General features: G+C 37.2%; 1 protein-coding gene across 6 annotated transcripts in view; it reads right to left on the bottom strand.

Annotated features, from left to right (window-relative positions):
* The window catches only part of Arhgef38 (Rho guanine nucleotide exchange factor 38), an 88512-nt gene that overhangs the window by 32786 nt on the left and 40442 nt on the right, over window positions 1-15284 (bottom strand). For 2 of the 6 annotated variants that reach the window (XM_070022385.1, XM_070022387.1), the window contains 2 exons: window positions 14236-14359; window positions 6170-6317 (listed from right to left, as the gene is read on the bottom strand). In XM_070022385.1, the coding sequence (XP_069878486.1) occupies window positions 6170-6317; window positions 14236-14359 (272 nt within the window). Of the gene's footprint in view, window positions 1-3172; window positions 3278-6165; window positions 6318-9712; window positions 10163-14235; window positions 14360-15284 lie in introns of those variants that run through there. The other 4 variants (XM_070022389.1, XM_070022390.1, XM_070022391.1 and 1 more) reach the window with 4 other exon arrangements.

Raw genomic sequence — 15284 nt, 5'->3', positions numbered from 1 at the left:
TGACGTTAGTTTCATTGTTTTATAATCATGTCCCTAAAATTTCATTTTAGGTATTCACCATTTTTGTTTTATACTTTATATAAAGCTGAAAACTTGTGATTCAGATTATAGTAAGTTTTCTTCATTTAAAAGTAGACTAAAATTTTCTTTATATTATTAAAGAAAGCTATTAAATATGACAATGTGGGTAACCAAGATTTCAGAAAGCTGTTGTTAAATGCTCTATAATATTTCTCTGTATCATTTTAGATAGCGAATAAACTATTTACTTTTCAATAATTCTTTAAAAAAAAAAAAAAGCCTTAACTAAGGTACTGCTAGAGTCTGTGGCTACCATTTTGCTCCTGTAACACTGAAGCTATTCCACGGAATGGAATAGAAACATCTTTACTCTATTTCCTGACATTCACCCCGACCCCATGGGGTTTATAACTATGGCAACCACACAAATTCCTTGCTAGAAATCCTCAGGACCTTACATTGTCCTTCTTCTGCCCAGATTTTTCAAAGCAACAGCTGCTATAAGTTTAGACAATTATTCACAGTTTTTAAAAGAACCCTTCTACTACTATGGAAGAAATCCTTCCAGAAATCGCCCACTGCTAACCACTTCCTGCCAATACGTCTCTCCATTTTTCTGTTCACACTCTTTCCCTAACTTCTGTCCTTCTGCTGTGAGGAATTTAATTTGTCTAGGATTCCTTCTAGATAACAGATCAGAAAATTTGGAAAAGATGAATATAAATAAAAACCCCATTTTTCCATGGAAACAAACAATGTGATTATATTGGAACTTAAAAAGAAAGATTAATACTTTTTCATTCTGGAAGACATACAATTTCTCTCTGTCTCTGTCTCTGCCTCTCTCTTCTCTCTGTCTGTCTGTCTCTGTCTCTGTCTCTCTGTCTCTGTCTGTCTGTCTGTCTGTCTCTCTCTATATATATACATATATCTCAATACTTGTGCTTGGCTTGGCTTGCACTCTATCACTTAAGCCGTGCCTTCAGCCCTGTGTTTTGCTGGTTATTTCAGAGATGGAATCTAGCAAACTTTTCTTCCTCAGCTGGTTTCAAACCAGGATCCTCCAGGCCTCAGCCACCTGAGAAGTTAGGATTATAGGTGTAAGCCCTGGTACTCAGCTTCTCTTTCGATTTCATTTATTTCATGTATTGTTGTAATACAAAGTGTGTATAATACAGTGTGTTTAATGCAGTATCACATTTCACAAGAGGGGCCTGAGAAATTTTCTAATAGAAAAACCCACAATCCATAAGGGAGGGGCACTTCATTATAGCTTTTTATTTGCTTATCACTTAAGAAAATCTCTTTTGGGCTAAAACTTTCCAGAAGCTAATCCTAGCCAAGCAGGAAGTTAAATTATGTCCATTTCCTCTTTGATAAAGCTATTTAATCTATCACTACCACATCTCCCCTATGGACTCATTGTAATTTGACTCACAAAAGTTATTTTTATGAGACTATTCTTTAAAGATCATGATCTGTGTTCCAACCCAAGGTCCTAAAACAAGGAACTGAAAGAATTTCCAAAAGTGATTTTATTTTTTATGTAGAGCACTCTATATTTTTACCCTGAAACAGATTCTTCTAGATGGTACATAGCACGAGTTTTTGGCTTCTTGAATGGGGTGAAGGGAGCTACAGGAATGATAGGAACAGCTATCAAGAGGATTAGAAATGAGATGTTTTTCTCCTGAGTGTGGTAGTGTTGGTGAGGAAAAGATACAGTTTAATTTAGTAAAACAATGAGGCATGAAACTAGAAATGTGTCTCCCATCTACCCCCAAATATGGCAAAGTCCTTCATTCCTTCTCTATTACAAAATAAACATATCTGTGGGGCCTCTGATATGTAACAAAGTCTTTTTTTGGGGGGGGAGGGGTCCGGTCATGGGGCCTGAACTCTGGGCCTGGGCACTGTCCCTCAGCTCTTCAGTTCAAGGCTAGCGCTCTACCACTTGAGCCACAGCACCACTTCTGGCTTTTTTTCTTTTTGCTTATGTGGTGCTGAGGAATCGAACCCAGGGCCTCAGGCTTGCAAGGCAAGTGCTCTACCACTGAGCCACCTTCCCAGCCCCTGTAACAAAGTCTTTAGTGATGTTTATAACCAGAAAAACAGAAAAGAAGGACTGGGGTTGTGGCTTAGTGGTAGAGTGCTTGCCTAGCATGCATGAAACCCTGGGTTTGATTCCTCAGTACCACATAAACACAAAAAGCCAGAAGTGGTGCAATGGCTCAAGTGGTAGAGTGCTAGCCTTGAGCAAAAGAAGCTCAGGGACAGCACCCAGGCCCTGAGTTCAAGCCCCAGGACTAGGGGTGAGGGTGGGGAACAAACAGAAAAGAAGGTAGCTGATATTCTATTCTAATTACAGCTATGCTTCCTGTATAACCAGTCTAGCTTATTTTCCTCATACAGATCCGAAGCCTTAAATAACTCCAAAGAGGCTAAGTAATCAGGTTTTTAGTAAACCCAATGTACATAGCTTTAGAGACTTCATTAATACAGTATTGCACATATTTGGGGGGGTCTATAATGCTCGCTCGTAAACATTCCTTGTTGATTACATAAAAATTTGGAAATCTCCGATTTCTAGGCAACAGATGCAAATGTAATTGTGCTTTGGGATACCTTTACCCTATTCGTTCTTTAGGTCTCCAAACTCTGAACTGCTTAAATTGTTTCTATCTTAATGGGAAAGCCCATGGACTTGGGGGAAAGCAGGGAAGGGCACATTAGACATAATGTCTCTACAACTTAGTTCTTGAATGTTAACCAAAGGGCATCAAGTGCTGGTTAAAGCTGCAGATCCTGGACTGGCTCACCAGTCATCCTATCTTTCTTTAATCTGGGGGAAAACATATGAAACTACATTTTTAACACACATTCTTGAGGATCTGGCACAGGTGTATATACATACCAGGAAGCACTACCCTAGCATTTCAAAGGGATCCAAAATTGTTTTCTAGATACACTTAATTTTATCCTCTGAATGATAATGGGCTTCAAAGAATAACCAAGTGTTATTTGGTTAAATCTTGGCTGGGCTCCGGTGGCTCACGCCTGTAATCCTAGCTACTCAGGAGGCTGAGATATGAGGATCGAGGTTCAAAGCCAGCCCAGACAAGGAAAGTCCATGAGACTCTTCTCTCCAATTAACCACAAGAAAACCGAATTGACGATGTGGCTCAAATGGTAGAGCACTTGCCTTGAGCTGAAGAGCTGAGGGACAGTGCCCAGACCCAGAGTTCAAGTCCCACAACTGACAAAAAAAAAACAAATTAGTCTTGAACTGAGACAGTGTCTGTTGTTTGCTTAAATGACCCCTTGTGTATTATTAAGCTTTCCAGATAGGACTGTTTATCTTCCCAGGTATAGTTTGTATTTTGGGGAGGCAAGAACTATTTTTAAATATTTTTCAAACATAGTTTCAACATTATCTAGTACTCTTAATAAATATTTATTAGGCCCTCAATAAACATATTTTAATTTTGGATAAACTGCAACCTAAATTGCTTTAAAATCTGCTTTAGCTTCTGAGGCCTGAAGCCACTTCTCTTATGGATATTGCTTCACACTGAGTTGTTCCAATAACCCTTTGCATGATAGAAAATGGAGGCTGCCCCTAATTTTCATTAGAAATGGCAACTGCACTAGGGCTCCTTTATTTAGCCACTAGGAAAAGTCAGAGTGACAGTAATGGTTTTGACTGATTACTTGGCTAAGGAAACCAAGCCCTCAGGGTGCTCCAGACTCTCTGTGGCCTATAAAGCTGTTTGAAAATCTGTTTCTCAGAATTTAAAGCTTAGCTCAATCGAGGTCAGTATTATAGTAATGTCAATAATTCTACTGCTCTCAGCCTTCAGGCATACCAGTACAATTCATCATCAACTTTACTTTCATGGAAAGGCAACTTTTGGGAAAATAGCCCTACCTTAAACTACTTTATTTTGATTTCCCTTCCCTTAAGGAATTGTTCTGCCAATATCGATTCCTTTGAATTTTGTGCTTTCTAAACCTTAGTAACTTCCGGAGGCTGATATTCTTTCCCCAGATCAAGAGAGTTCTGAATGTACAACATTTGTGTCATCCTAGGACAATGACTCCAAGTTTGCAGAAAAAAGACCAAATAAACCATTGGATGTGAAAGTAATTTTCAGTAATTAGTACTTGATGAAATATCAAAATTACCTCTGCCTCTTCTTGTTTTGAGGTGTGTGATACTAAACTATATTGCATAAAGGATATTCTGGAAGGCTCTATGTCTTTCTCTCAGAAGTCACAAGCTTGATGAACAACAAATACATGTTCATCTCAATCTGAATAGAAAGCTTTGTTTCTGGCAAAAAGTCAGAAGCACAACCACAATGCAAGTTAACTCTATCACCTCCAGATAAAGACCTCTCCTGGTAAGGACCAGGTAAAATCAACTACCTCCATACTCTTCTTGTTAGATCTATGATAATGATCCAAGGAATTAGCTTCTTGCTTGCTGTAATATTTGTCTCTTCTTTTTCTATAAACTGAAGAAGGGAAATGACTGAAGATGGACACTTGGATTAAATCTTTCCACTTGTTTAAGGTAAGGGAAAATGTTCATTCATATTCATATTACCTTCCTGAAGGGTAAGATAGCTCCACATTTAGAGGTTAATAAACATGGGTTTATTAAGATGAAGATAACTCCAAACTGTAATTTTTCTCTAAACTGATATGCTAGCACTAGACTGAAGTGAAAACAGTCAGAAATAATTAACTAGAAATTCTCATCACATATTTAAGTTATCAGATCATATTGAACTATTTAAAAGAAGGTTGTAAAATAAAATTATATTTATTTATTTTCTCAGTAGCTTGTCACGTTATGAGTCATTAAATAAATGCTCCCAAATTAGTGATTTGAATATATTGTTTTCTATGATATAAAAAAAAGGATAATGAGCTGCAATTATGTTTTGGACAGTAGAGGGCAGTGAAGTTGAACTTTGAATGCTTGTTTTGTGGTGCTGAGGACTGAACCCAGGACCTTCCACTTGCTAGGCAGGTGCTTTTTCACTGAGCTAAATCCCTAACACTTATGCATTTATTTAAATTCAAATTCATTGGGTCCCCACTGGATTAAGTTGTAGCTTGGAAAAGATTCCTTCAGAGTAGTGTCATGATTTCACTCTAAGGCCACTACAAGCTTCTTGTAACACAGAAGCTCCTTCTCATTCCCATCCCACACAGCAATGCGCACAGGGATATGTGCTAGGGCATCAGACTGGTTTATGTTTATTTGTAAACTACACCTTCCCTGGTAATCCCATCCCAAACTTAAGCAAGGTCATCTGACAGTGGATAACACTTTAAAAGTGAAAAGCCATAAAAGAACTATGGATAAAATGAGGAATAGGATAATAATTTCAATTTTAAATTTCCTAGGAAACTGCATACTTTGGATCCCAATTTTATCAGCCCAAACCCAGGCTTGTGTCATACATATAAAAAAGAATAGAAGAAAAGACAAATTCTGGTTATCAATATTTAAAAACACACGAAGTAACAATTTAAAATAAATATTATTCACATTTATTTTGTGGATTTTAGAGTGAGAATATTTCTTTCCCAATAAAACATTTGTTTGTAGTATCCACCCCAGTATTCTAGGGATGAGGGAAGTAGGCATGGCTAATTGTCCTAAAAATAATTTTAGTAAGGCCTGAGTAATCTTCATAATCTCCCCCTCTTCTGATACAATGAAGTTGGAGAATAAGCATTCAGACCACTCACTAACCCTATTAACTCATGTGCGCCATGGGTCATTGGGTAGGCCCATACTGTCCATAGTCGTTGAACTGAATGGGAGCAATATGGCTTTCCACTCATATTTTACTTTTTGACATTACATCTTTCTATCTTTTCAAACCCCTGAATCTTCTGCCATGGTATTTTTAGTCAACCTTTCAGGGAGAAAAAAAAAAAATTTTTTTTTTAAAAAAGGTCAATCCTGACTTCCCACACGTCAGTTTTTCATAAAGTAACACAAAGCAGAGCTCCCAACCAGCTGCATAAAACATAGGCTTTTAGTGAGACCTTTCATCTAGATCCATTTAGAATGCCCCCTGCTAGGCAACCAAGAGTGGATGGGAATCACCATTTGAAAAGACCTTACTTTAAAGACTGGATACACTGGCTCAAATGTTGCTTCAGCTCTTCTTCCTTTTCATAAGACTCCAGTACACTATGTGCTTCATCGTGGTGATAGCAGTAGATTTTATAAATATCTTCCAGTGGTCCTTTAATCTGTAAGAATACCTCTCCTGATAAATGCAGAAGAAAGGCAAAATGATGTCATGTCACACCAAAATAGTATTTCATATGTTCATTTTTTAACAGTCTTGACAGGTTATTTTGGAAGGGTGTTAGACCTTTCCTTTTCTTTGTTTCCGTTTCTTTTCTTTCCTTTTTCCTTCCTTCCTTCCTTCCTTCCTTCCTTCCTTCCTTCCTTCCTTCCTTCCTTCCTTCCTTCCTTCCTTCCTTCCTTTCCTCCTTCCCTCTTTCCCTCCTTTCTTCCTTCCTTCCTTCCTTCCTTCCTTGCTTCCTTCCTTCCTTCCTTCCCTCCTTCCTTCCTTCTCCTTACTCTTCTTTTCTCTTATTAATCAAAGGATAAAGAACTTAACAGGTTGGTGTGCAGGATTACGGTTAAGAGGATATGGATCTGTGTATGGGTTTGAATCACACTATGATACAGACTGACTTTGTTATTTATGCAACATACTTTCATTCTCTTCATCTCTTTCTTATGATATAGTAGCTGCTATAGGATAGACCATAATAGGTGCTCAAAATGGAGCAGTTTTTGTGAATAAATTAGAATTTTAGGAGGTGAAATTTCAGGTACTTGGTAAGCAATTTTTCAACATATCCTGAGGGTCTCTGAGAAGAAAGCAGAGGAATTTAGAGAAAATTTTCTTTATATGTGATCATAAAAAAAGAATAGGTCATTGTTCCTTATAAAATTAATTGGATAATACTATGAGTCAAGGTTATGAGTATATCTTCATGAGAAACTTGGGCTAATTGTGTTTAGGCATTTACTGAATCTTCTTTAAATATTATTGTAAAATCAAGGGTGTATAGGTGGACCATGTAATTATTGGACAGTAGTTTGGTTTAACCACTCAGCCCATCCTTAAAACTGATGGAGGAAGTGTCCAATCAGCTCTGCATTAGGTATTGTGGGAGATACAGAAGAAACGTGGCAGGATCTGTTCTTAAAAATATTGCCAATTTGAGATTGAGGTTGATTGGGACACTCAGCTGATTTTGATGGCTGCATTGATTAACAGTGAGGTGGACATTTATCTGTACCTATCACAGTAACAGGAGAAAGTCATTCTTCCTACATAAATAGAAACATCCTTAGCACTGTAATGTGTTGTGCACAGCTTGATTGCTTTATTTTCTCCATGCAGAAATAGATAGGAGTTTATTTATACATATTAATTAAAGATGAACAAATTAGAATTTGCAACCAAATCAACCATTTTCCCAAAGTCCTGTCAGGAAGAGAGAAAGTAAAGATTGGAATCCAGCTGTTTTCATTATATTCTTGGGTTTCAAGCCTCACACAAAAGAGGTTCCCTGGATTCTAGATGGAGCCATGCAGTTGGGAAGAATACTAAATTCAGAATCAGAAGTCAGCTAGGGTTTGTGTGGAGACACGGGAATAACTTTGCTTGCAAAAATACTTTGATCCTATGTTCCTTCATATTATTTGTAATGGAAATAACACAAGCTATGGTATTATTGAGATTAATTTGATAATTAAAGGGGATGACATGTAAAGTATGCTTGCCACTAATTGCTCAAAACATTGTCACTTGTCTCGTAAGCCTTCCTTACTATCTCCAGAATTACAACACTATTATTATGTTTTGTACTTTTTATTGTAAAAATTCTGTACAGAGGGGTTACAGTTTCATGAGAAAGGTAATGAGTACATTTCCTATAGAGCATTATTGCCTCCTCCTTTGTTTTTCCTTTATCATCCCTTCCCTCCCACCACCACAACAACCTCCCTCCCTCCCCGCCAAAGTGGTAACGTTCGTTTTCGACATAGTGCCTTGTTACAATGGGTCAACCTGTATCCTTATTTAAGCATTTTGTTTTTTACCTTCCCCTCCCCAAATTAGATAATTGTATATACAAGATGCAGGCCACTGGAATCAAATACAGTGAAAATATGGGTTATACCGTGGGGGAGGAACATACAAAGAAGCAAAAAAAGATCACATAGTACATTATAAAAACATTAAAAACAATAGCAAAAAAGAAAAAAAAATTGTGTCCCTATCTTGGGGTTCGCCCCATTTGTTAGGAAATGATAAGACTTGGAAAAAATTATTAAGTAAAGTAAGCCAGGCTCAAAGAAACATAGGTCCCATGGTTTCCCTTATTTTCAATAACTAGTACATGTCTAGGACAAGCAGAAAAGGTCAAAAGCTATGTACATATGACCATATTAGATGATGTTCCATTCAATTTATATTATATTTATATCCAGCCAATGAAAGGCTTCCGTTTCCTCTTCATTGTATCAGTATAGGATTTTCCTGTTCTTAGAGAATCGGAGGTGAGATTGTGTGTGTGTGAGTATGTGTGTGTGTGTGTGTGTGTGTGTGTGTGTGTGTGTGTATGCATTCACATGTATGTGTTTTAAGATTTTATGTGTCTATTTTTTGGGGGGGGGTGGTCCAGTCGTGGGGCCTGAACTCTGGGCCTGGGCGCTGTCCCTCAGCTCTTCAGCTCAAAGCTAGTGCTCTACCACTTGAGCCACAGCACCACTTTCGGCTTTTTTTTTTTCTTTTTGCTTATGTGGTGCTGGGGAATCGAACCCAAGGCCTCATGCATGCAAGGCAAGACCTCTACCACTGAGCCACCTTCCCAGCCCCCATGTGTCTATTTTTTTTAATTGTGTTTTTTCGAGTCTTTAAAGCAACTCAATTGTTGTGAGCATCTTTGGAGCCAAAAGGATGAGGGATTCATGATTTGTTTCTGGGATTTTACTAAGCTGATTTACCTAATATATACATTATAATTATGATTATGAATTTGCTCTTTAAGACAGTAATAAGAAATAATTAACACAAAGTAAAAGTAAAAGAAGAACTAACTGAATTTAAGCCTGGACACAGAGGAAGAGAGATTCTCAGTAAGGGTCTGGGTAATAGGACTGGCACTTTGGGCTGGAGCAGGAAATTAGCCCCAGAAGTGGGTGCCAAGTGCAGGCTTGAATGGAAGCAAGTTGAGAAACACACTTTTCAGAACAAGATAACATTGTGAACATGTATATTTACTCCAAAGAAGATTAGAGATGGAGGGGGGGTGGAGTCAGAGGAAGGGAGGAGTTGGGAGGGAAAGTGGGAGAAAATGAGGGAGGAACAATGTCTGACAAGAAATGTACTCATTACCTTACTTATGCAACTGTAACCTCTCTGTGCATCACACTTACAATAAAATTATACACACACACACACACACACACACACACACATATATATATATATATATATATATATATATATATATAAAGATTGCAGACCAAAAAAGGAAAGAGCAAGGACAGTCTCATAAATTCATTTTATGATCAAATCACAGAGTCGAACAACAAAAAGACACTTTATATGCAATTAAACCATTAATTTGCCAATATCCTTGTATCATCTTTGACAGAAATGTTACAGTTTGAAAGAATGTACAGCTTCGCCCTTAACAGCAAAATTATACTATTTATTCCTAGCAAAATTTTGATGGCACTGTAATAATAATTATCTAAGTTAAAAGATATTTAAGTGCTTTAATTGAAAAACATTTATTCACCTGAAGGTCAAGTAGAACACTGACAACAGAATATTTGATTCCCTTCCCAGCCCAACCAATGTGTTCTGCTTCATAATAGTGCTGATGAAGCAAGGTATCTTGCAGCACAAAGTGATTCTGTTTCCACGGTAACGTAAGCCTGGGCTGCATTCCTTTAATGGTGAAGGACAACTGCTCTGTCTAATGTATCTGAAGAGATGATTAGGAAATTGAGCCACAACTAGTGAAGGTAATTTCCTTCTGGTTGCCTGTCACCATGAAGTCGGACTCCTGTAAAATAAAACTACCATAGGCTTCTTTAAAAAAACAAAAACAAAAACAAAAAACATAAATCTGCAAGCTAAGATTTTCTGCATTGATAATTGCCATGCAAAGGAGAGGAGGAAAATGCAGTCATTTAAATATCTTTAGTTACCTCCCTTAAAAATAACTGAAAAAAAAAATACCGAGCATATTCTGTATCTTGGTGTAATTACTCCCATGTTGAATATATTGCTCTTTGTCTCTTTTTTCTCAACAGTTTTGGGGCTTGAACTCAGAGCCTGAGTGCTATCCTTGAGCTCTTTTTGCTCAAGGCTAATGCTTTACCACTTTGATTCCCAGCAACACTTCCAGATTTTAAGAGGTTAATTGGACATAAAGCAGATAATCTGTCAGTGACAGAGTGCACGTATGTGATTCTAAAGATTATCTTACATAGTATATATTATTTCATAGATAGACATACATATATATGTATATATGTTGTACATATATACTGTGCATGTGTGTATGTGTATATGTATATCATGTATACATATATGTGTGTGTATATATGCATATATGATAGCCTTTAATAAATTCACTGATGTTTTCACAATAAGGACATCACCTAAAAACACATTTCTCCGGCTGTATCCCTCATTAGTGAGCACATGACTGCATAACATAGATAAATAGTACACATGCATATAGTTTTGTTTTGGTTGACTACGCTTTGAACATAAGGTCTTGAGATTGCTAGGCAGGTACTCTACCACGGAGCCACACCTCCAGCTCTTTCTCACTCTGATTGTTTTGAGAATAGTGTCTTGCTTCCTGCCTGGACCATGACCTGCCTATTTTAGGCTTTCAGCAGTAGCTAAGATAACAGGCCTTCTCAGCCTCCCCAGTAGGTAGGATTACAAGTATGAGCCACCAGTACCTGGCTGAAGTAGAATCTTTGCTCCTGATAAAAGCTATCTTTCCCAGACTCCTTTGCAATTTATCTGACCAAGTAATTACAGTCTACCTGTAGTGTACAAGTGAAATGTCTTGCGACAAAAGCCTTTCCTTGAAGATGCAGCCAGTTCCATTTTTATTCCTTTTTCATCCTTGCCTGTGACGGCTACGTGAGACATGGGCCCTACCTTGTCCTTGACTATGAGGGCCAGGCCTTTGGTAAGCCGCACTAAGAACTGGAAGACCCTTGCATTTCTGCTGAGCCCCCGTTGGAGCAGGGCTTCCTCACAGTGCAGAACACACAATTTCCCATTTCACACAACAAAGAAATAAGTATGGCTTATAAAGCTAGTAATATCTCACTCTTGTTTTCTGTTTCTCTCAGCTGAAGTTAATTGTAATCAACATGTTGTACACTCTTATTCATCCTCTATTTCTCCTCCTCTTCCTTCTCCTCCTTCTTCCTCTTCCTCTTCTTCAATAGGAAAACATTGTGATAGCAATCCTGACTGGTCAAGAGCTCCCACTTCACTACCCACATTGTATTAAGAAATCTTGTGAAAATATGGTATAAAATGTTTAAAGTTTGTTATTTAGCTGATGAAAAAATTTTTAAAAATAAATTCAATAAATACATTCAAATAAATTCTAAAAAAACCTTGGATAATAATAAGAAATAACTTTAATTAAAAAGGAAATAATTGAGATATATCTGAAGGGAAAGTTACCTGTGGTTCTAAATGAAACTTGTCTCTCAAACTAGGATATTCAGACTACAGAGAAGGGTATCATGGTTGTAGGGACAGAGTAGATTGTGGCCCACTCTCTGGGGAGTAGATTAGAGGTCCAGCTGCACAATAACACAGGCCTCTGGCTATTGCTTTCCTGAGTGACACACACAACCGAGTAAAAGAGTGTGTGTGGGGGGGGTGCTGTCCCAAGATAAAAGTTTGGCTGGTAGCTTGCAACCCAGGCATTCCAAGGTGTGTTCCCCACATTCTGCTTATCCTCCTTGGCTGGGGGCCCAGCTGCCAGCACTAAACAAGGCAATGGTTTTACTCTTATTGCCTGGAGAAAGTAGTGTTTGAAAGAATAGGAACCATCTTGGCCACCATTACAAAGCCCCATGCTGAGGATTTTGAAGGAGCTCATCACAAAAATCTTTTACCAAGGCACTTATATTTCATAAGATAAACTGACACCTGGTTTCAAGAATCTTATTACTGAAAAATACAAAGCCCAGGTGTATGTCTGATGTCTACCTCTTTAGATGGCATGATGAAGAGTTTGTGATTCACAGCTCTAGTGCCAAAGGGGAAATTTTCCTAATACCTAGATAAACTAGGAGAAGTTTACTCAACAGTCATTGGGACTTGGATAGGGTTCAAATTTAAACACCCCTCCTGGTGAAACCTCTAACTGGTTTGGAACAAAATGAACATATTTCCTCAGGCCTTGGTTACAAAAACAACCTGATGTCAGTATGAGACACTTATAAAGACAAGCTGGAAAGTACCAGACATTTCTAAAAATGGATTGATGACCGGAAACAAAAGAAGCATTTGTCATATGTCAGAATTCAGCTTTGAGGATATAATTGATGCTGAATTTTGTTCAAATGTGTATAAAGTTATATGAAAACTTAGAGTAGCTGTGATGTAAATTAGTGAAATATCATAGCCTCATTGTGTATGCAACCCAATTAATTTCAAGAATATTTCTGCTCCATGGATTTTGATTTTAGTGAAAAGACTTGGCTATAATAATGTGCCCAACCAATAGTTGTATTCACATTTTTTACTTTTTCAAATGACAACAGCATTTATAATAAACTCAGATATTTACTTTTCTTCCCCCGCCCCTGTTATGGATGGAATCCAGGGCCCCTTGCATGCTAGGTAGGTGTTGTACACATCACTGAACTACATCGCCAGAAAAACAATTAGTTTTGATATGATACATTTCCCAGAACCCTTCTCTGGTTCTGTAAAAAAAAAATTGAACCATTATTAGAATTAATTGATTTTCTATTTGCCCGCCATCATTTACCTGTTTGCCAAACACTCCTGCTAAAGATGTCAACTCTTTAGAAAAGATTGCTTTATATTTTTTTGTAGGTAGGTTCAAGAAAACTTGGAAATAAAATTGAGTGAAATTAATTGAAGACATCTGACATTTGACCTATATAAAAAGCCATGTTGCATGGAGCTTTAGGTAAATACATCTTACCCCAGCTGTATGTGCTTTTACCTATTTTGAGAAGACTGTAAAGTCGTGACTAGTTTTTGACCTAGATGTTGGTGCTTCATCAACAGGGATCTGTCTCCTGGTTGTCTTTTTAAATGGTGATGGCAGTAGACTTTGTGATGGGTGTGGATGTTCACTGTTAATTTTCTTGAGAAACAGAAAATCAGTGTTTGTTTCTGAATTGGTTTCCTTTCAAATAAAATAATCAGTTCTTTTCATAGTTAGCTGCTCTATTTTACTTTCTCCACAAAAGTTCTTTGGGACTCCCCAGAAATAGAACAAAAATTTGGCTCAATGCTTTCCATGTGATAATCTCTATGGTCATTAAAAAAAATACTACCAGAATAAGAAAAAATATGTAAGTATATATATGTATATATGCACACACATGTATACCTATTGTTCTTTGAGAGTAAAATAGAAAAGAACTGGAAAAACAGAAGTTGTGTAAGTTTTTTATAGATGATATAAAGTCATAAAAAATTCACAACCCAAGAAGTGAATTCACAACCCAAAAAGCAATCAACTTGTAGGCATAAAATTGGAAAAATATTGTGAAGTCAGTAAGGCTAAAAAAAATACTTAAATGTTCAATTCTTTAAAGATCAAGTAAGTGTTAGTCATAAAACAAAATAAAAGAACATCTGAAAGACACAGACGTTGAAAGATAAGAAATTAAAGAGCAAATGTTGTGCTTAGTATTACTGATGGACTTGAGCAAATAGATTGCAAACGCATTTGAAAATAAATACACAGTTTGTGTAATTACAAGAAGCCTGAAGATGGGTTTAGCATTTATATATCTCCTGGGAAGCTTTGTGAGTCAGTAACATAAAACCAAAGCACCAGGAGGTCATTAAAATATTATTTCCTCTTCTATGGTGGAACTGGAGAAGAGAATAAACATACCAATTGCTTGCATGGCCGGTTCCACGTTGGTTGTGGCCTCTTCCAACAAGGATAGCAGCTTGGCTGATATCTGATGCACGGATTCAATGTTGCTAAATAAACTCTCCACGTCCAGCCTATCAATCTGTAGAAACACAAACAGTGAGCACCATCGTATTGTGTTTCCTTGTGCTAACAGTGTTTTATGTGCTACTCCATGCTGCCTCAACAACCATTTCTTGTACATTTTCATTAATATTTCTAGAGTAGCTATACAGTTTTTCATCCAAGATATTGGGATGTTATTTATTGCCTCTGTCTTTTTTCTTTAATATTTTTTGAATTGCCTGTGCAGTGACACACCCTAATAAAAACCAGAATGGGAGAAGCTGTTAAGTCTAACTGGTATTTCTATTAATTTCTCTCTATGAAGATAGTTGCTACTATGGTTTCAGACTGTTTTACTGCTTTCGCAGCTGATGTTGGATCTTACTGTTGTTGAGTAACTATTTTTCAAGGTGTTTTTGTACCACAGATGTCTAAGAGTGACGACAAATACATATGCTGAGTTGATTCTTGCTCTTCTTACTTTTATATTTTTTGTCAGTTATGGGGCTTGAACTCAGAGTGTGGGCACTGTCCTCAGAAAACCACTTTTGGTTTTCTGGTGGTTAATTAGACGTAAGAAACTCCTAGTCTTTCCTGCCTGGGCTGGCTTTGAATCACAATCCTCAGAGCTCAGTCTCCTGAGTAGGTAGGATTACAGCCATGAACCACTGGCGCCTGGCTTCTTTTTACTTTTAAATGAATAGAAATGGAAATATTTACTAAACTTATACTAAGGATTGATTGTATTTTATAACTCCATACATAGGTTCAAAAACATTCTTTAGGTCCGTGTAAATGGATACAAGACTTAATCTTTTATCTGTTGTCAATCCATCCTTTCTTCCAACATTTCCTGAGCATCTTCTATGTTGTCATAGGTAGTAAGTGGCTAGAAGAGGGATGACCAATCACCTTCAGTTCTCTGAGTGTGATTATATATATATTCTGTTTTTGCTGATTTT

Source organism: Dipodomys merriami, unplaced genomic scaffold (assembly GCF_024711535.1).
Source record: "Dipodomys merriami isolate MVZ:Mamm:240054 unplaced genomic scaffold, mDipMer1.0.p SCAF_15, whole genome shotgun sequence".
Taxonomy (NCBI): Eukaryota; Metazoa; Chordata; class Mammalia; order Rodentia; family Heteromyidae; genus Dipodomys; species Dipodomys merriami.
This window is presented reverse-complemented; position numbering and strand designations above follow the sequence as displayed.